General features: G+C 39.3%; 1 protein-coding gene across 1 annotated transcript in view; it reads left to right on the top strand.

Moving 5' to 3' along the window:
• The first annotated feature begins 2,432 nt into the window (after nucleotides 1-2,432).
• The window catches only part of CNTN5 (contactin 5), a 260,804-nt gene continuing 245,462 nt past the window's right edge, over nucleotides 2,433-17,774 (top strand). The window contains exons 1-2 of the mRNA XM_054187800.1: nucleotides 2,433-2,517; nucleotides 5,954-6,169. Coding sequence (XP_054043775.1) covers nucleotides 2,433-2,517; nucleotides 5,954-6,169 — 301 coding nt within the window. The remainder of the gene's footprint in view (nucleotides 2,518-5,953; nucleotides 6,170-17,774) is intronic.

Below are 17,774 nucleotides of genomic sequence, written 5' to 3' on the forward strand. Positions count from 1 at the left end.
AATAGAACAGGATATTATTTGGGTTTTATATTTGTACCCATGGACTGTGCCTAAGGAACATGTATAAGCGTGTGCCAGCTGTGGTAAAAGATCCCCTTTCTCTCTGAGTCAGCTTAGTTATCCCACAGCATGCATGAAACTAAGTCAAAATTAACCTGACACAGCTGTTACAAATTATAAGAGAAAACTTCTTTCAGATGATCTTGAAATTCATATTGTTGCTTTTTCTAAAAGAAAAAGCCCTCAGTAATCAGTAGAAGACAGTTCCTCTACTACCTGTGGCACTGTTTTTCCTCATTGTGTTGAATCTGACCAAAGACACGCTGAACAGCAGCATGTGCTGGAAATAATAAAAGATGCATGAATAATTTAATGACTTGACACAGATTCATTAAAAAGTTACCAAAACTAATTCAAATCATAGTTTGCTGTTGGAAATCACATTTAAGAAAATGGGCACTTGGAATAAAAAAATATAGTCTATCTTAAAACTGTCATACTGTTGTTAATATGACTATAAATCTGGTAGTTCTAGTGCAAAGAACTATGAAGGCTAATCCAAGCCACTGATTTTATTTTGCCTGGTTTCTAGTTGCTTAATAACTTTACCATTTGGGCCTATATATTCCTCATCTGAGTCTGCTTGCATCTGAAAAACCTTTGGATGCTTCAACCCAAATACTTAAGTTATTTCTAAGAATGTTGTTAGGGAAAATATAATTTAATTGCAAAGCTCAAGTGCAGCAAAGATTTGAGAGCTACCCGTAGGTCTTTGATAGCATTTCTCAAGGATTTTAAGGGTAGACTGGTAATGCTAAAGAACACATTCAAGAGTAACATCTACTCTCCAGAAGTTTAACTATGTACTTAAATAATGGAAAACAAATTTATTCTCCCAAGTCTCAGCAGTCTAATCTAAACCAAATTAAAGGAATAATTTTATTGTAAATAGTACTCCAATAAAAATAGATTCTAATTAAGCCACTGCAACTAGGCAATTCAGAAATCTAAATCTCTGGAGGCGAATTCAGATTAGGAAGTGGGTTTTGTTTTCAGGTAAGCATGATTTCTGCTCTAGTTGTCAGTAGTGATCACAGGCTACAGGCTTTCAGTAAGTAAAACAAGAAATATTTGCTTATGTATAATTTATTAACCATTTCCAGTTATGTCTTACAAGAGAAGCTTTACTCAGATACAGCATCCGCAGGAGCATGACAAAGCAACCAGAGTCAGGGTGAAATTTCACATTGATCACTAATCCCAGCCAAACTAAACAATTATAGCATGAAAGGTCAGAAACCAGTTTGCGTAATACTGCCATTACTGTGGGACCTTTTCACCGCATAGACTGACTTTTGTATCCTTTCCTCTCTTTCTTCCCACGGTACTTTATATTCATGCCATCTGAGATCACGTTGATTCTTCTGTTCTTTCAAACCCTGGATTTACCACTGTGGAACAAGTGTTCCCCATTCAACTAGATAACAAAGAATTTTAAAATATTTTTTTTCTTTTTAAGTAGGAAAAGAATTAGAGTCTTCTTGACTTGATGAGGCAGCACAGAAAAAGTTCATTTCACCAAGCTTCTTACACATACTATTTCAGCAAAAGAAGTTGTCAAAACTATTTCAGGGCTGTTGAATCCTATTTACTGGAGTAGCTTATTGTGTTATGCATGCAAAGAAACAGGAGAGTTGCAGCCTAAAAATGAGAAATATTGCGTTAGCAAAAACTGGACTTTGATTCAAACTTCTGCAGAAAGGGAGGCTGCATACCACTGGAGACTTCAGTATGGCTTCTATTTACTTTTGTTTAGCAAGGTGAAATGTTGGCAAAACTTAGTCAGCCTGCGTGAGTCTCGCTATTGTACTTTCTCCTTTGACCAGTCCCGCTTACTGCTTAGCCCTCCACGTCTGTCTGGCTCCTGCACCTCCTTAAAACCCCTTCCCCTCCAGATGCATTCCTCTGCCTGGAAGCTGTTCCAGGCACTCACCCTAATGACAGAAATTCTGTCCCAAGCTAATTAGGTCAGGAGTACTTGTTAGCTCAAGCTTACTAGAAACCGTAGTGTGCCTCATCTCATAAGCTGGCATGCCCTTCCAATTAAAAAGACTAAAAAGAAAAAGTATTGGATAGTACAATTTTGAAAGGATTAATGGTTGTTTTGCTCTCCCATGTGTGTATAATCTGCAATTCAGCCTGGTGGCAAATGAATTAAGTGTAATGGAGGATACAATTTTTGACGTGTTTGTTTATAACTTTATATATGCCTACTACTTTTTGTTTCTCTTGCGTGCCTGGGCAGGAGGGAGGAAGGCTGCTCATTTGTCTTAACTTGTTTGCTGGGTGATAGATCTGGCAGAACAGTGTAGAAGGATGTTTCTCTCCTGTGAGCAAGACCATCTGAGAGACTTCTATGGAAGCAGGTGGAGATGGCAGAGAATGAGACGCAGGAAGGAGGAGAACTAAGTGGCAGATTCACTAGAGGGGCAGGGGCCTGGCGGCAATGTGTTCTCAGTGTGTCATCAAACTGAAAAAATCACTATTGAAAACAAAAGGAAGAATTGTAAAGTTGTATGTTCATGTAGAAACCTGCAGAGTTGTGTGCTTGCTCCACCCACTTTCCAAGATGGCAGGGAAATAGGAACATAGAAGCTATATTAAATGATCTATCTAAGAATCAGGATTATTAGTGTTAGCATTTAATTTCTGGTTGCTAATCTCCGTTTCTTTGCAAAAGAAGCAATATATAGCTCAGACTCCCTAACTTGCACAGGAAGCCTTTCTGTCTACCCATGAAGGAAGACTGTTTCATAATTTTCCCAATGAAATGACAGAAGAAAAATTATTTGAATCTTCTCAAGCTGGAATAGCTGATATACTCAGGAACACGATCTAAGGAGCTATCTTCTGTTGTCAACAGCGTAGTTTAAAAGGTCTTCAGACATTAGAGTTTTACTACTGACATATGTATGGTATATAGTACATTTAACAGCCTAATAACATATTATTTCAGTCACACAAAGTAAGTATAATTTGCTGAAAAAGTACTGACATGAAGGTTTCCCAAATCCATGTCCTTTGCCATAGGGCAAATTGCATAGAGCTAAAGTAACATGCTGGAAATAGAAAAGTGCCTGTATCTGCAGAAAATACTCAAGGAACAGTACATTCATTATAGATGTGGTTGTAATCATGTTTGCTTTGGAAATCTTATTAAGGTTTATTTTGCTGTGTTGTAAAGTTTGGACCAAAGGCAGGTCTGCATTTTTTTTTTATTGTGAAGTAGAATTCCTTCCAGTGTGTATTTCTTCTGTGTCTGTGTGCACAGGAGAGGAGTGTCTTCCCAACAGCAACCACCACTGTTTCCACTATTTTATTTTTTTTTAAAGTTGTAGAAATTGATCCTGTAAACCAGAATACTTATCACTGTTAGAATTATATAATAGTTCAGTTATGTATAAACATATACACAGGAATAGTTATGTGACACCACACTTTTTAATTTAGCATTTTCTTTCTGCTTCCTTGTCCATCTCACATAGACTACAGATCATCTATTCACCTTGGGTTAGAAGCAGAAGTACATAGAGATGTGGCGTCTTTTCAAAGCACGAGTCCTTTGCATGGTGCCTTGCATCCTTGTTACCAGCTACAATCTGGCCACATCCCAGCTCCATGTGAGAAAAACAGGCCTGCGTCCCAATCTGCCCATTTACAGATTTCCTGCAGCATTTCCAGGGAGGGCATCAGCACCCCTGGGGATATCGGAGGATCTGAGCTGTAAGGATCTGAGGAGCTCCACAGTGTCCAATGCCCACTTGCAGTACAGCTAATTAGCTGTCCTGCCACCAGAACTGCTACGTTCACCACCCAGCATTTCCATCCTCTGATGTAGAATGTGTTAGAGAGAATTTTGTCCCTTTCCTTTGTGTCCATACTCCCCAGGGAACATCGTCCTTCTCTGCTCACAAGCAAGACGTCAATTCTGCATTAAAGATTTAATGTGATAAGTTTAAACACGGACATTTCCACTGCAGCTCACTTATCTGAAATAATTTATGGTTGTAAGGCCAAAAATATTTTTGTTCATAAGACAAATTAACAATTAGTGAGAATAAAATAAGTCAAAAATACAAAAATTTCTTCAAGAAACTTCAATAACCTTAAGATTCTGACCTCAGGGAAAACAAAATGAAAATAAGTAATTTTAATGGGGATAGATTTTAATATGAAATTTTAAAGATTTATTTTTTTTAATATTCCTCTGGAAATGGAAAGATTTTACTTTACTTTCTCCATATGGCAAAATTTTACTTTAAAAGAACTACAATACATAAATATTGCAAACTGTTGAAGAAATGTATTGAAAGACAAAGATATTTTTTGTGAAATCACACTTGTATTCCAATGATAATGTTTTAAAAGGTATTATAAAATGTATTTTCATACAACATTGTAATTTATCATGATGTTCTACTTTCCCTCTCTTTGTGGGCCAGGAAAGTTTTTATGTATATGATATACAAAACATTATGATGCACATTATAAAGTAGGTTTGGGAGAACAGGATGAAAAAAAATTTAAGGTAGAGTTCTCCTTTTTGTGCCTTTCCCATCTGATTGCCAAAACTTGTATTTAAACCCAGATTTTGAATGTGAGATAAGGCATCATAAAATAATCTGGGTATTTAAAGTTTGCATAGATGAAAATGGTAATTTTTAAATACCTGTTTTTGCCAAATTACAGCTTCTTCCAAAAGGTAGAAGAGGTGTGTTTTTAATATCTGATCTGAAACTATAAATACTGTATTGAAATGACATTTTCCTAAACCTGAAAAATTCTACATGTTCACTGTCACAATCTTCATAAAATAAAATAGAGATTTCTCTAATTTTAAACCATTTTAAACATAAAATAGTCCAGACTATATTTATGCTTAGAATATTTTTCCAAAAGCTCTCCAGCTAGGCCATGATCTAATATTTTAAAGAGATTTTATTTCAGTTGAGTGTGCTGCTCTTCAAAGCTTTTGAACACTTTTTCCTTGTTTATATTATGCCAATGTGAAGAATGTCCCATTTATCAATATTTATCTTCAATGAACATGACAGAAAAATTATCTTCTTTTTCTGCCAGCCACTTCCACTGTCCCTAAAAAAATCAGTTCCTTCATAGGTTATGCAGCCTGACTGCCTTTGCTCATCTATATCAATGAATTTTTAAATGTTCTTCTCGCCTCCTTAAGACTGTTGCATGTTAAGGATTCTTCATTTCAATAGTTGTTCTTGCTTTGTTCCTGCAGCTCCTGAGTGATATTTTTAATCTATTATAATAAAATAGTTTATTTATTTCTCTTATGTTTGCCATTATACGGAGACCAAAAACTTGGGCACTGTTCTTTATTTGTAGACACTGAAATTTCAAGTACAGGCAGAAAAGGAAGAAAAGGGGAAGTTGAAGAGACAGAAAAGGAGGTGACACTGGCATGTGCATATTTTTGGGAGAGATATTTGTGCATATGTGGTCTCTTGGGCATTTTAGCTAACCCACTTGATTTGCAGAGTGCTGTTGAAATGAGGAGCATATTTAGCTTCAACCAATGTTTCTGCACTGCATACACAAAGTAATGTAAGGCTGTGAACAGACACTTTTCTAATCTTACTTAGGGTCATTGAAATAGAATTAAAAATATTGAAAATTCATATTACCATAAGTAAAAAATTTAATAAACACCTGATTTTTATATTGTGCTGAAACTGCAGGGGAATTTTCTGTCTTAGAGCTCTATGCTGCTACCCAGTGCTGTCTAGAAGCCGAGTCCCTTATGGAGTTTGGGGCGTCTCTGACACTCCTTTTACAGATAAAACTTTTCTACTGCATAACTAAATATTCTTTGGAAGAGTGATACATTTTAGCTTTATTCAGTGTTCACTCCTTGGTTTTTTTCCAGAATATTCAGAAGCTGTTCCTGGTCTCCCCACTTCATATGCTGCTATCCTAAGAATCAAATCGGGTAGTTCATCTTTAACCTCATTTAATTCAAAGAACAGACCACGATTAAGCAGTCCTTCACTAGGAAGTGTACCTTCACCAGGCTGGAGAGGAGCTGCACATTATCACTCCCCAACAAACCCCTACCACTTTTCAGAGGCCTTCAAACATGACGGTAAGTCTGTCTTCCCTCTCTGAATTTTTGAAAGATGTTTCAAAAGCAGGACATTTTTATCAGCTTACTTCAGTGTTTCTCAGACATAATTTTGAATTTTATTAAACTTCTCAAAGCAGAAACGGGCCTCTTTCCCTTTAGATTCTTCAGATTAGCCTTAAAGACACCAGTTAAAACATTCTTTCTTAAAGATTCCTATGCAGAATACTTTTATACAGTTTTTGCCATGTGAAAATAGTAAACTGGTAGTTTGAAATTTCATTACAGCACAATTTCATCTACTCAGCTGGTATCTGTATATTTGAAAAGCAAAGCTGTAAAATGTCAGTCCCTCTTTTATATATATTTTTCTCTCTGGAATTTTTCTGATTTAATAATGACTGATAGTAATGTAAATTAAACATGAATAGTAAATCTTATAAAACTACTTTTTCTCTAAATTACCCACTCTGCATGGTCAACTCTGTCACGCATGCACGCATGGATAGACATATCCATGTGATGTGGTGTCATTTAACTTTAAATGCAATAATTCATAGTAACAATACGCATTTTTTCATATTTGGTTACATTTAAAGAAGCCACATTTCTGATACCATTTCTTTAGTGATAATATTTATCTGAATCAATGTTCCAAGAAAAGTAGAAATTTAAACAGAAAGAAAAGAAGGAAGGAAGGAGAGGGAGGAAGGAAGGTTAGAGGATATTTAAACATAGTAGCGTAAGGAAGTAACAGAGGAAAGAATCGTGATTAATACCTCACAGTTCAACAACATTCATGCAGTATGGCTGTCATTACAGGATTACTGCTTCTCTCGGTAACGTCTTTTCCTTTTATTCCCTTAGAAAGTACTTTGCATGTATTGAAAGCTAATGGGGTATGCATGTGTTTTTGTGAACAGAAATGGCTTATATACAAGCATAAATATGTTCCATGAATTAAGGTTGATCTAGAACACCACACCAACAATTTGAATCACGCAAGCAGATAAATTCTGTTTGATAACATTTCTGGAACTGGGGCAGGTTTCTACATTTGTCCTTCCTCTGCAACAGTCTTTGTAAGCAGTGACTACACCAAACTCAGTTATTGCCCATGCAGCAGACAGTGATAACTCCTCCCAGACAACCTGATATGTTCAGGTGAAAATCAAAGTTCAGGATTAGAACTAGAGTGTATTATCCTTGTCTACAACGGGATGAATGTCTAGAGACAGCATGATCTTGTCTCTGAGACATCTAGGGGCCACATTCCAACTCCGTGGTCGAGCCGCTTCTATTTTGCAGCAGGAAGTGAAGATCCACTGACTGGAGACACAATTTTAAAAGGGCCATAAATGATAAGCCTCAATGAATAGAGTACTTGACTCAAAAGAGAGAGACTTCAGTTCTTTCTTCCAAGGACTGCATGAAACAGTCCTAGGAGAGTTACTCCACCACTTACCGGTCTTTGTACATCCAGCTGTGCAAACAGTTGTACAAACAGATAAACCTGAGGCACCTGAGTAAGATTTTTAAAGCCCTTGCTTATCTGAAGCACCTGCATGGCACAAGCACAGCTATGAAACGGGACTTAGAAAAGCCCAGCATACTGCTGGCGTGGCAGGGTTGAGGAGTCTGTGGCAGGAGACCGGGTAGGATATTCTGCATCATCCAAGAGGGCAAGAACACGTCTACTGTGGCAGCTGAATACAACTTGTTTTCTAAACCTCTGTCAGTTCTGTTAATAAGTTTATGTTTGAGATATCTTTGACATTTAGCAACCAGAAATAACTATCATCTCAATCATCTGGCATTCCATCCACTTAAATTAGTAAGTTTATCATTTTAATTTGAACTCAAGGCTTTTTTCAGAGGTCTTGAAGGTAAGATATTTTAGTTATCTTCCTACAACAGGTATGTGATAAGTGATAGAGTTAAATGATCGTATTTATTAGCCGGGGCCTCCTAAATGAGGAAATGCTACAGCAGCCTGTGCTCATGTGTGGTCATGAGCGACCACTGCTACAAGTGAGAGGACACTTAACAAGAGGGGGGGAAATATATTTTATGTTATTATGATTAGTAACTTGCATAATTCAAATATCCAATATATGGCATACACTCAGGAGCCAGGCTTGCCATAAGAAAAAACAAAATTCTTTTATTATCTGTCTAAGTATACAGGTTCTCAAGCGACTTCTTAATGTATTTCCCAGGAGGCACGCTCAGAGGCCTGACATGACTTCTAATAAAGGTCCTCTTATACTGACTTTATGCCATTTAATTTGCACTCTTTAGTTCAACATATGTTTCCTGATATTTCAAATTAAAAGAACTATGCTGTAGCTCACTGCTGAATTTAAACTATATGGAATTTCTTAGCGTAAACATGCAGTTAAGGCAATACAGTCCTCTTCAAGCTATGTATCAATGTGTAAAGTCATGACTGAAGAATGTGCATAGAAAGTGTGAATTATTCATTAAATACTCTCGAAGAATCATAAAGCTGCAAACTCTTATACTTTCTTACCCTTCCAAAACCTTCTGGAAATGCTGCAGTAAATAAAATTGAACTTAACCTTGAATAAAGACTCTTTTTATCCTTCCATCTTTAGTTTGATATCTTTCAGAAGAAAATAAAGAGCAGGGTCTAGTTCATGACTGGAAGTGTTTGAATCAATGAACCTCAAGATGTGCAAGATCTGAATCTAATTATTGTTCAGGGAGGATTCCTGATTTCACACCATCTGCTAGATTCAGCATTTACAAGTCTGAATTAAAGACACAAACTACTAAAAAATTTTTAATTTCTTAAACATATTGGGCAATATTGATTAATGTGGCATGCAATTTAGATAGTATAAACTAAGTTTAAAACAGATATGGTTTTTTTCAGGTCACAGAACAGAGAAAGTATTTTCAAGCCACAGAAAAATACTTGTCCTATCTTGCCCAATAAGCAAATAAACATATCTGCTTCAGAAGAGGTAAATCTAAAAATATGAGAAAATAATTTTATCTCCTTTGCAGTGTAAACTCAATCATGAGTGTACTTTACACCGTTCCAGCATGCAGCATACTGAAATCAATGTAGATACCTCAGGGCATGTGTATCTGCCTGAACTTGCCTGTCAAAAGGAAAGTCTCCTCCAGTTCTCTTGACTTTTAAGTTAACTGAAACATAGTTTTAAGATTAAATGTATTTTATAAATGCATGTGTGTATAAATATATATACATACATATGTATGTCTGCTTCTATATATGCAAAATAATTATTGTAAGTTGCAGCCACCTTTCTTATTGTTAGAATCTGTTACACATAGATTTAATATATTTTGGTGTGATGAACTAGTGGGCTTTTTCTATTTCATTATATTAAAATAAATTTTATATTTTGACAGATTATAGGGATATTAAAATGAATAGTCATTATTTCTTAGGTGTTAAGTGAAAGTCTGTATTATAGAATCTACTTGTAAAATCAATATTAGCACTGAAGTTAATATGTTTTTTTCAGTGTTTAAGCTGAAAAAAAGAGGGTTTATAGCTTTTAGTTGAAGAAAGCAATGTGTTTTCTCTGAAAGCAGGGTGATTATTTATACATCTAAAATATTTTCTGAATATACCAAACCGGTTAAACTGTTTGTTTCCATGGTAACAAAGGTTAATCAGAAGATGCTTTCGAGTCATCACCTCAAACGCATACAAGCAGCACAAACTGAAAACAAATGAGGAAAGGAAATTCAAAAGCAAGTTCGATAATGAGTAGCGCTAAAACCTGATCCACCTTTACCAAAAAGTGTCTTTCATTTTGTAGGACCAATTCGATATGAAATATCTTTGTTTTATTTTAATAAAGTCTGATGATAACGCATACTTCAGCAACACATATAACTCCTGCATCTTTCTTAAAGTGTCCTGAACATATTAATACCCAGGACTGACAGGTCATTGGGATATGGTTTGGCCCATGATATGTCAAGTAGATACTTTTCTGGGTGGGATCTGAATACAGAATCCAATGTATATTTTAGGATGGAAGATCTGTTAGTGACCTCTCTCTTTAGGCTGCTTTAGAAGTTCTATCATTTTACACCCTCTTGTATGTTTTCTTTAGAAAATCCTTCCATCTCCACATGGGTTCAACTGGCCTTTGAAAAATTGACAAAAAAAAAAAAGTATAGAGATAAGAAAACGTTGTTTTCCCGGTCCTGTAAAAACTTTTTGTTTTTAAATTTTGCTGAGATACTCAGCTTTCAAAGGAGAATTGCCTCACCCTTTTTCCAACTGCCACTTGTAAAAATTCTGTCAGTGTGTCACAATAACAGCTGAAAATAAATGGTTTGCCTGAATATCTCTCTAGTCCACCTTCAGAGGGAGTAGCAAATCTATCCACCAGTATTACCTGTAGCAAAAAAAAGTGGTCCTAAAAGGACACGAACAGATTAAATGGAGAAGGCCTGAAGGACAGGATACCATCCAGAGGGACCTGGACAACCATGAGAAGCGGGTCTGTGTGAACCTCATGAGCTTCAGCAAGGCAAACTGCAGGGTCCTGATCCTGGGTTGGGCCAACCGCTGGTATCAATGCGGGCTGGGGAAGAGAGATTGAGAGCAGTCCTGCTGAGAAGGACCTGGGGGTACTGGTGGATGAAAAGCTGAGCATGAGCTGACAATGTGTTTGCAGCCCAGAAAGCCAACTGTATCCTGGGCTGCATAAAAAGAAGCCTGGACAATAGGTCAAGGGAGGTGATTCTGCCCCTCTACTCTGCTCTGGTGAGACTCCACCTGGAGTACTTTGTACAGCTCTGGAGCCCACAGCACAGGAAAGACATGGACCTGTTGGAACAGGACCAGAGGAGGCCACAAAAATTATGAGAGGGCAGCAGCACCTCTTCTATGAGAAATGCTGAGAGAGTTGGAGTTGTTCAGCCTGGAGGAGACTCCCGGGAGACCTTATAGCAGCCTTCCAGCTAAAAGGGGCTTATAAGAAAGATGGGGACAAAGTTTTTAGCAGGGCCTGTTGCAAAAGAACAAAGGCTAGTGGTTTTAAACTAAAAGAGGTCTGATTCAGACTAGATATAAGGAAGACATTTTTTACCCTGAGCGTGGTGAAACACCTGAACAGGTTGCCCAGAGAGGTGGTAGATGTGCCATCCCTAGAAACATTCAAGGTCAGGTTGGACAGGGCTCTGAGCAACCTGATCTAATTGAAGATGTCCCTGCTTATTGCAGGGGGGTTGGACTGAATGACCTTTAAAGGTCCCTTCCAACGCAAACTATTCCATGATTCCGTGAACACCTCCTTCGCCCATGTTTACACGCTGCCTGAGCATTTCCCCTTGGATACCTTGTCTGCTGGGTGAAAAATACCAGAGTGAAAAGAGCTGTGTTTCCTCCCACCAGTAGCTCAGACTGAGAAGAGGGCACCAAGAAAACTAGCTTGAATGGTATGGTAACATTGCAGACAGTGGTCAAACTACACTAACGATATTTGATGCAAGTGACCAGTGCAGTGTAGAATTTGCTACCCCTTCTGCAGACAATTATATTTTAAAAATATTATTTAAGAAAACATTTAAAAGAACATTATTTCTTTTATTCTTTAAAAGTACAGCACACAGAATTATCAGATGCTAAAAATAATATTGCCAATGTAGCTTTGATGCTGGTCTTTGAACACGGTTATGTTTCCTTCCTGCCCACCTGTGTGTTCCTAGGGTTCCAGGAATTCATTCTTTTTCATGTTGTATTTATTGACCTGGAATTATATCAAGGATGGCAGCAAGAAAGCTGAGTGTTGAGGAATGACACTCTTTCAGTTACTGCAGAATTGAAAGTTCAGGAAACTTTATTCTCATCTTCAGTTTGTTTTCATGGTGTTTGCAATGCTCAGCAAGATGAACATCTGATTTTTTTCATCAGTAATTGGGGGAGAGAATTAAAGTGTCTCTATATGTAAGAGAGAGAAACCACATTTTGGCTAATGTCTGCAGTCCAGGATACACAGGTTCCAGTTTCTATTCCCTTGAGGATTTAAATACTTGTTACTAAGAAGTCATATAGTCTGGTATTGTGTAAGTGCAAATGTGTTGTAAGGAGAACCTTGGAATTCAAAGAATACTCGAGTGCTACTTCCAAGAATATTCAAGAATTTAAAAAGAGGGATTTTATTAATATTTGGAATGTTTTCCGTATCCACACCTTTCTGGAAAATACCACTTTATATAGTAAATCCTAAGGAGAGTGCTTAGTGCTTTTAATTGCCTAGATTGAAAATGGCAACTTAAAATTTGTAAAGGGGCCACAAACTAGCTTTGTTGCAATGCATACCTGTAATCTGAAAAGATATATGCCACTATAATAAATCACCAGTCTCATAGCACTTAAATAAGATACAGAAAACTGGTTGTTTTAATACAAGCCTGTGTGAGGAATAGAAATATTTCCCTTGAGAAATTAAAATAGTAAATTGAAATATACATATACTTAATATTTATGTTAAATATTAATCTCTTGTTATGTTCTTGCTTAAGTTAGAAAATAAAAATAAGGTATGGAGTTCAAATCCTCCCATGCAAACTCACACGGGACTGTCCTGTTTAAGAGCATGTTGTTAAAATACGAGTGCAAACAAACCTGATGCTTTTAGATCCCTGAATGGATCAGAAAACATACATGTGTACAAAAATGTGTGTGTATATATATATATGTATCAATCATATATATGCACACACACAAAGATATATAAATTAAATATAATAAAGAAATAAGTACAATAAGGAAAAGGTCGAGGAGGTTTCCCCCAAAAGACCACACAAAGCAGCAGAACGAGCCAATGGTTCAAGAATCAGAAAATTTTATTCCAAGGTCAGTTTCAGACAGAGAGGGCGGGTGGTGCGGGGCTGCCGTTGTCCATAGCTGTGGGGAGCCTCCAGTCGCCTGTGGGACCATGGCATGGTCCAGACTGGGGCTGTATGTCGTTCCTTGTCAATAGCTTTGTAAACCTGGAGGAATCTCTCGCTGAGTAGCTGCGGAGGGAGGGGACAGGAGTGCGCCATGATCTGGTCCTGTCCTTGTCTGGGCCTGTGGCTACAAAAGGCAGGATAACAAAAAAGGGGGTAGCCACTCTGGCTCACCATGGGCAGCGCTTGCCCAGGGCTCTGCCAGCCTCAGGCCAAGGCTGTCAGTCCCGCATCTTTGTCATCCCTCCTCCTTTGCCAGGAGACACCCATCCCATGGTGGTATGGGCCACCATGAGCCTGCTAGCCACAGTGACAGTGTCACTGCATCACTAGGTTGGCACCATGATTTGGTGTCATTTTTGACTCCTTAACTTTGTGTCAGTGTCAGAGAGGATAGCGAATCTCTCTTTGTGTGGTTGAGGATGGGAGTGAGCCATGGTCTGGTCCTGTCCCTGTCTGGGTCTGCGGCTGCAAAAGGCAAGATAACAAACAAAGGGGCAACCACCCTCACTGTTACCCTTACCCAGGGTAACCCTTACCCAGGGTACCCTTACCCAGGGCTCTGCCAGACTCTTGATGCCTTAACTTAGTGTCGGTATCCTTGTAGAAGGCAGCAAATCTCTGTCTGGGTGGCTGAGGACGGGAATGCGCCATGGACTGATCCTGTCTTTGTGTGAGCTTGTGGCTGCAAAAGGCAGAATAAGAAGCAAAGGGGCAATCACCATCACTGACCATGGGCAACCCCTGCCCAGGGCTCTGCCAGGCTCTTGATGCCTTAACTTAGTCTCAGTGTCCTTGTAGAAGGCAGCAAATCTCTGTCTGTGTGGTTGAGAACAGGAGTGCGCCATGGTCTGGTCCTGTCCCTGTTTGGGTCTGTGGCTGCAAAAGACAACAAACAAAGGAGCCACCACCCTCACTGACCATGTGCAAACCCTGCCCTGGCTCTGCCAGACTCTTGATGCCTTAACTTAGTGTCGGTATCCTTGTAGAAGGCAGCAAATCTCCATCTGTGTGGCCGAGGACAGGAGTGTGCCATGGTCTGGTCCTGTCCCTGTACAAGCCTCCGTCTCTGGAAGACAAAGGAGGAGCAGCCACCATCTGTCGCGCCACAGGCAACCCCTTCTTCCCTGCCCGGGCCCAGCAGCCCTGCCCTCCCTTCCCTGCCCTCCTCCTGCCTCTCGCCTCAGCCCTCGCTCACCCGCCTGCTCGCCTCCACTCTGGGCCGGCACCGCGCAGCCCCTTCTGTGCCTGTCCTGAGCATCCTGTCACCAACCCTGTCACACGGCAACCACCAGCGTTCTGCTCTCTCTGATAAGGTCACCATGTCACCAGGTGTTCCATAGCTGGTGGAAGTCCGAGCTCTTGGCTGCCTGGGGAAAAAGGGGTGTCAGGGTGTCACTCTTCAGCCTTATTTAAATGCAGTGGGATGGACAAACCCCATAACTCAGGCCCATGGGGGAAACAGCCAACATGGAGAGCCCGCTGTCACTCCTGTCTGTGTGGGGACAGCCTGGGGCTGTGGTCACCTCACGGCCCCTCACCATCCTGTCCCACCCCACCTCCCCTGGGTCTCCTCCTTGCTGTCAGGGCCAGGGCAGAGCGAGGTGAAGCTCAGCATGAGGGTGCAGACAGACAAATGTGGTGTCTAAACACTGGGGAGTAATTCAGGTCTTTAACATACACTGACGTAGTGCCACTTGGGCTGTCTTACAGCCTAATATCCTATGGATACACATGAAACTGGCAGGTGCGACCTGCATCACAGCTGGCAGCACAGAGCAGGGTTCGGGTGTCTGGAAACAGGCTCCGCAGTGTCGCTTCAGGGGCTGTGAGGAGCCTCACCTGGTTCGTAGCTGCTACACCAGGACAGGGCAAGGCTGGTGTGAAGGTGGCACCATGCTGGTCTGCTCTGCCTCAGAGTGTCAGACACCCCACCACCTCCCAGTGGCACTGGGTATTTATTGGTTAGAAACTGAACACCCTGTACAGATTAATTCATGTGCTTGAGGTTGGGTCTCCAGGGCACTTCATACACCCTGGGGTGTCTGTCCTGATCCCAGGAGGCCACTTCAGAGACCTCCCATAGATCCCGTGTCACACATGGCAACTCTATGGCCAGGAGGAGTTGGGGGCGGAGGAGGGGAGTTGAGCCTGGAAAAAGGCGGTGAAGGCATTGCTTTAATTTTTGTCTTTGTTTCTCACTACCCAAGTCTATTTTAACTGGAAATAAGTTTTCCGAAGTTGTACCTGTTTTGCCCATGACAGTAACTTGCAGGGGATCTCCCTTTCTTAATCTTGAGCCAGGAGCTTTTTCATCCTTTGTTCTCCCTTGGGGAAATGAGTGAGCAGCTGGTGGGCACCTGGCAGCCGCCCAAGGTTAACCTGCCCCAGTGCGTAATGTCCTGCAGTAAAGCCGTTTGGATTGTATGTACTGTAGATATAGGGGGTGGGGGTGGTGGTCATTTTCGCCTATGAACTCTTCTGCTATATCGTTCTCAAATGGTTAGTGTTTCTAATCCTGTAAAAATTTGAACACATATATAAACCTGGTTGCTTACATAGAATAGTTCATATGTATAAAGTCGGATTTTATAATCAGGCACTTTTTTTCTCTTTTTCCTTGGCAATCATCCATATCTACTGTTATCTAAAAGTATAACTCTCACCTTGGTTACTCTTGAGATTAGCATAAGGTATCAAAAGAACATACTGCTACAACTGTTCATGATCAAAATGTGGCAAGAACCAGAGATTAATTTTTCAAGGAAGACTCTCATCAGAAAGAGCAGACTGATGCAGTTGATTAGACCTGGGACTAAACCCCAGAGTTTATTAATCCTAATATTGGCTTTCTTGAGATAATTGAGCAGTCCTCCAGTCTAGTTTGTAAAAGGGCACATGAAGAATCCTTGTAAATATTAATCAATGTTCAGTTATGCTGTACACTGAAGAAATTGTCTATAGGTTTTTGATGGTATTTAATAAGTGATGCAATACTCCTAAAAGAGATTTTAAGAAATTCCCATTTGTAATCAGGCGAAATTCACGTGGTCACCCACTTCAGACTGGAAATTTCAAGCACAATGATGTTAAGGTCTCCTAAGCATTTGCTGCTGTTATTTTTGTAGTTACAGCTTGGAATTCCCAAGTCAAGTAATGCACCAATGGTTTGGCAATGAAACCAAAGTTATTGAAAAGGGAACTCTTAACCCATATCTACTTTTCAACCGTTGAACCTCATTGCCACCTACGTAAAATCTCACATCACTAAAACCAGGGATAGGTGAGATTCACTTATTCCTGAGAAGGCTGATTAGATCCCATACTGATCATTAGATATATGTTTTCTCCAAGCACTTCAGATTTTAGTCTGCACATTATTCTGTCAGGGGGCACGTCTGCCTCAGAATCAATAAGGGCAGCAGAAAGGGTGAAGAAGACACAATGTTATCCAAGAATCAAAATTAAACAGTTTTGACAAATTGAAAATTGTGAAGCAGTATGGTGATTATGGAATTTCCAGGAGAAATTTGAAGTCATTTACCTGAATCTTGAATATCAACAATTCAGTTACCATGGAACTGAATGATTTAAATTATAAATTAAGATTATGGTTCTTTAAGTTACTTCTTTGATATGAAAATGTTGAGAACTGTTAATAAGTAATTGTTACTTAAAATAACAGCTGATAGGTTGGTAAAATGGTAAAAGGCAGACAGAATTCTATTTAACATTTTCCTGAAAATCAAACTTTTATCCTGCAATGTTAGAAATCTCTGTATTATGAGTGCCATGCGCATACACTTTTTTTTTTTTTTTTAAGTTTGTTCTAGGAAAATTGATTAATTATGCACATTTAGTGTGGATATTCACATTCCTCAGTCTCCAAGATTTCAGGCTGTGGAGTCACCATTTGGTCCAATTCACTCCTCAGCCCTGGCTCCATGATTGACTACTCTTGCAGACATGCGGCCTCACACTATGGCTCTCTGCGTGCCTCGCAACCTGGCTTTACCTCCATTGTCTGGATTAGGGGAAGGGAAATGAGGTCTGCATCCCTGACTCTCACCCCACATGAAACAGCAACATTAGCAGAGTGTGCACTGCCTCCTGGGAAATATTCTCATGTCCTGTAGTTTCAATATAGCTTTGAACTCTCTGCATAGAAAAGAGGATACAGTAAGCCTCCAGTGGTGTTCCAGTCAATTTTGGAAGAGTCTGTACTTCCCATTACCTCTAACGGGATGGTAAGTGCTAGCTAAACTATGTGCCCATCATTGATATTGACAACTATTGAAGCCTTCACAAGGCTTCATTTAATTTGAGCTTTTAGTAGCATTATGTATAAGAAAATTAATTTTTTTCTCTCTAATTGTAAGCCAGCCTGTGTTTTAATTTGAAAAAAATAGTTTTAAAATATTTTTTGATATATTTAAATTAGATATTTACATCTGTAGTGTGTTTCCTTCATTGCTTTTGAAATAAAGAAAGAAGGCGTAAAACACTTAAGATTTTCAATTTCAAGTCTGTCACTGGAGTTTAAATGAAGACAGTATCATTAGGTGGTCTGTTACGATTTCTTGCATATCACATATGACACCTCACTGTATTTTATTTAATCACCCCTTTATTAAGCCTAATAATTTATAAAAATACA

Source organism: Rissa tridactyla, chromosome 1, assembly GCF_028500815.1.
Source record: "Rissa tridactyla isolate bRisTri1 chromosome 1, bRisTri1.patW.cur.20221130, whole genome shotgun sequence".
Classification (NCBI taxonomy): Eukaryota; Metazoa; Chordata; class Aves; order Charadriiformes; family Laridae; genus Rissa; species Rissa tridactyla.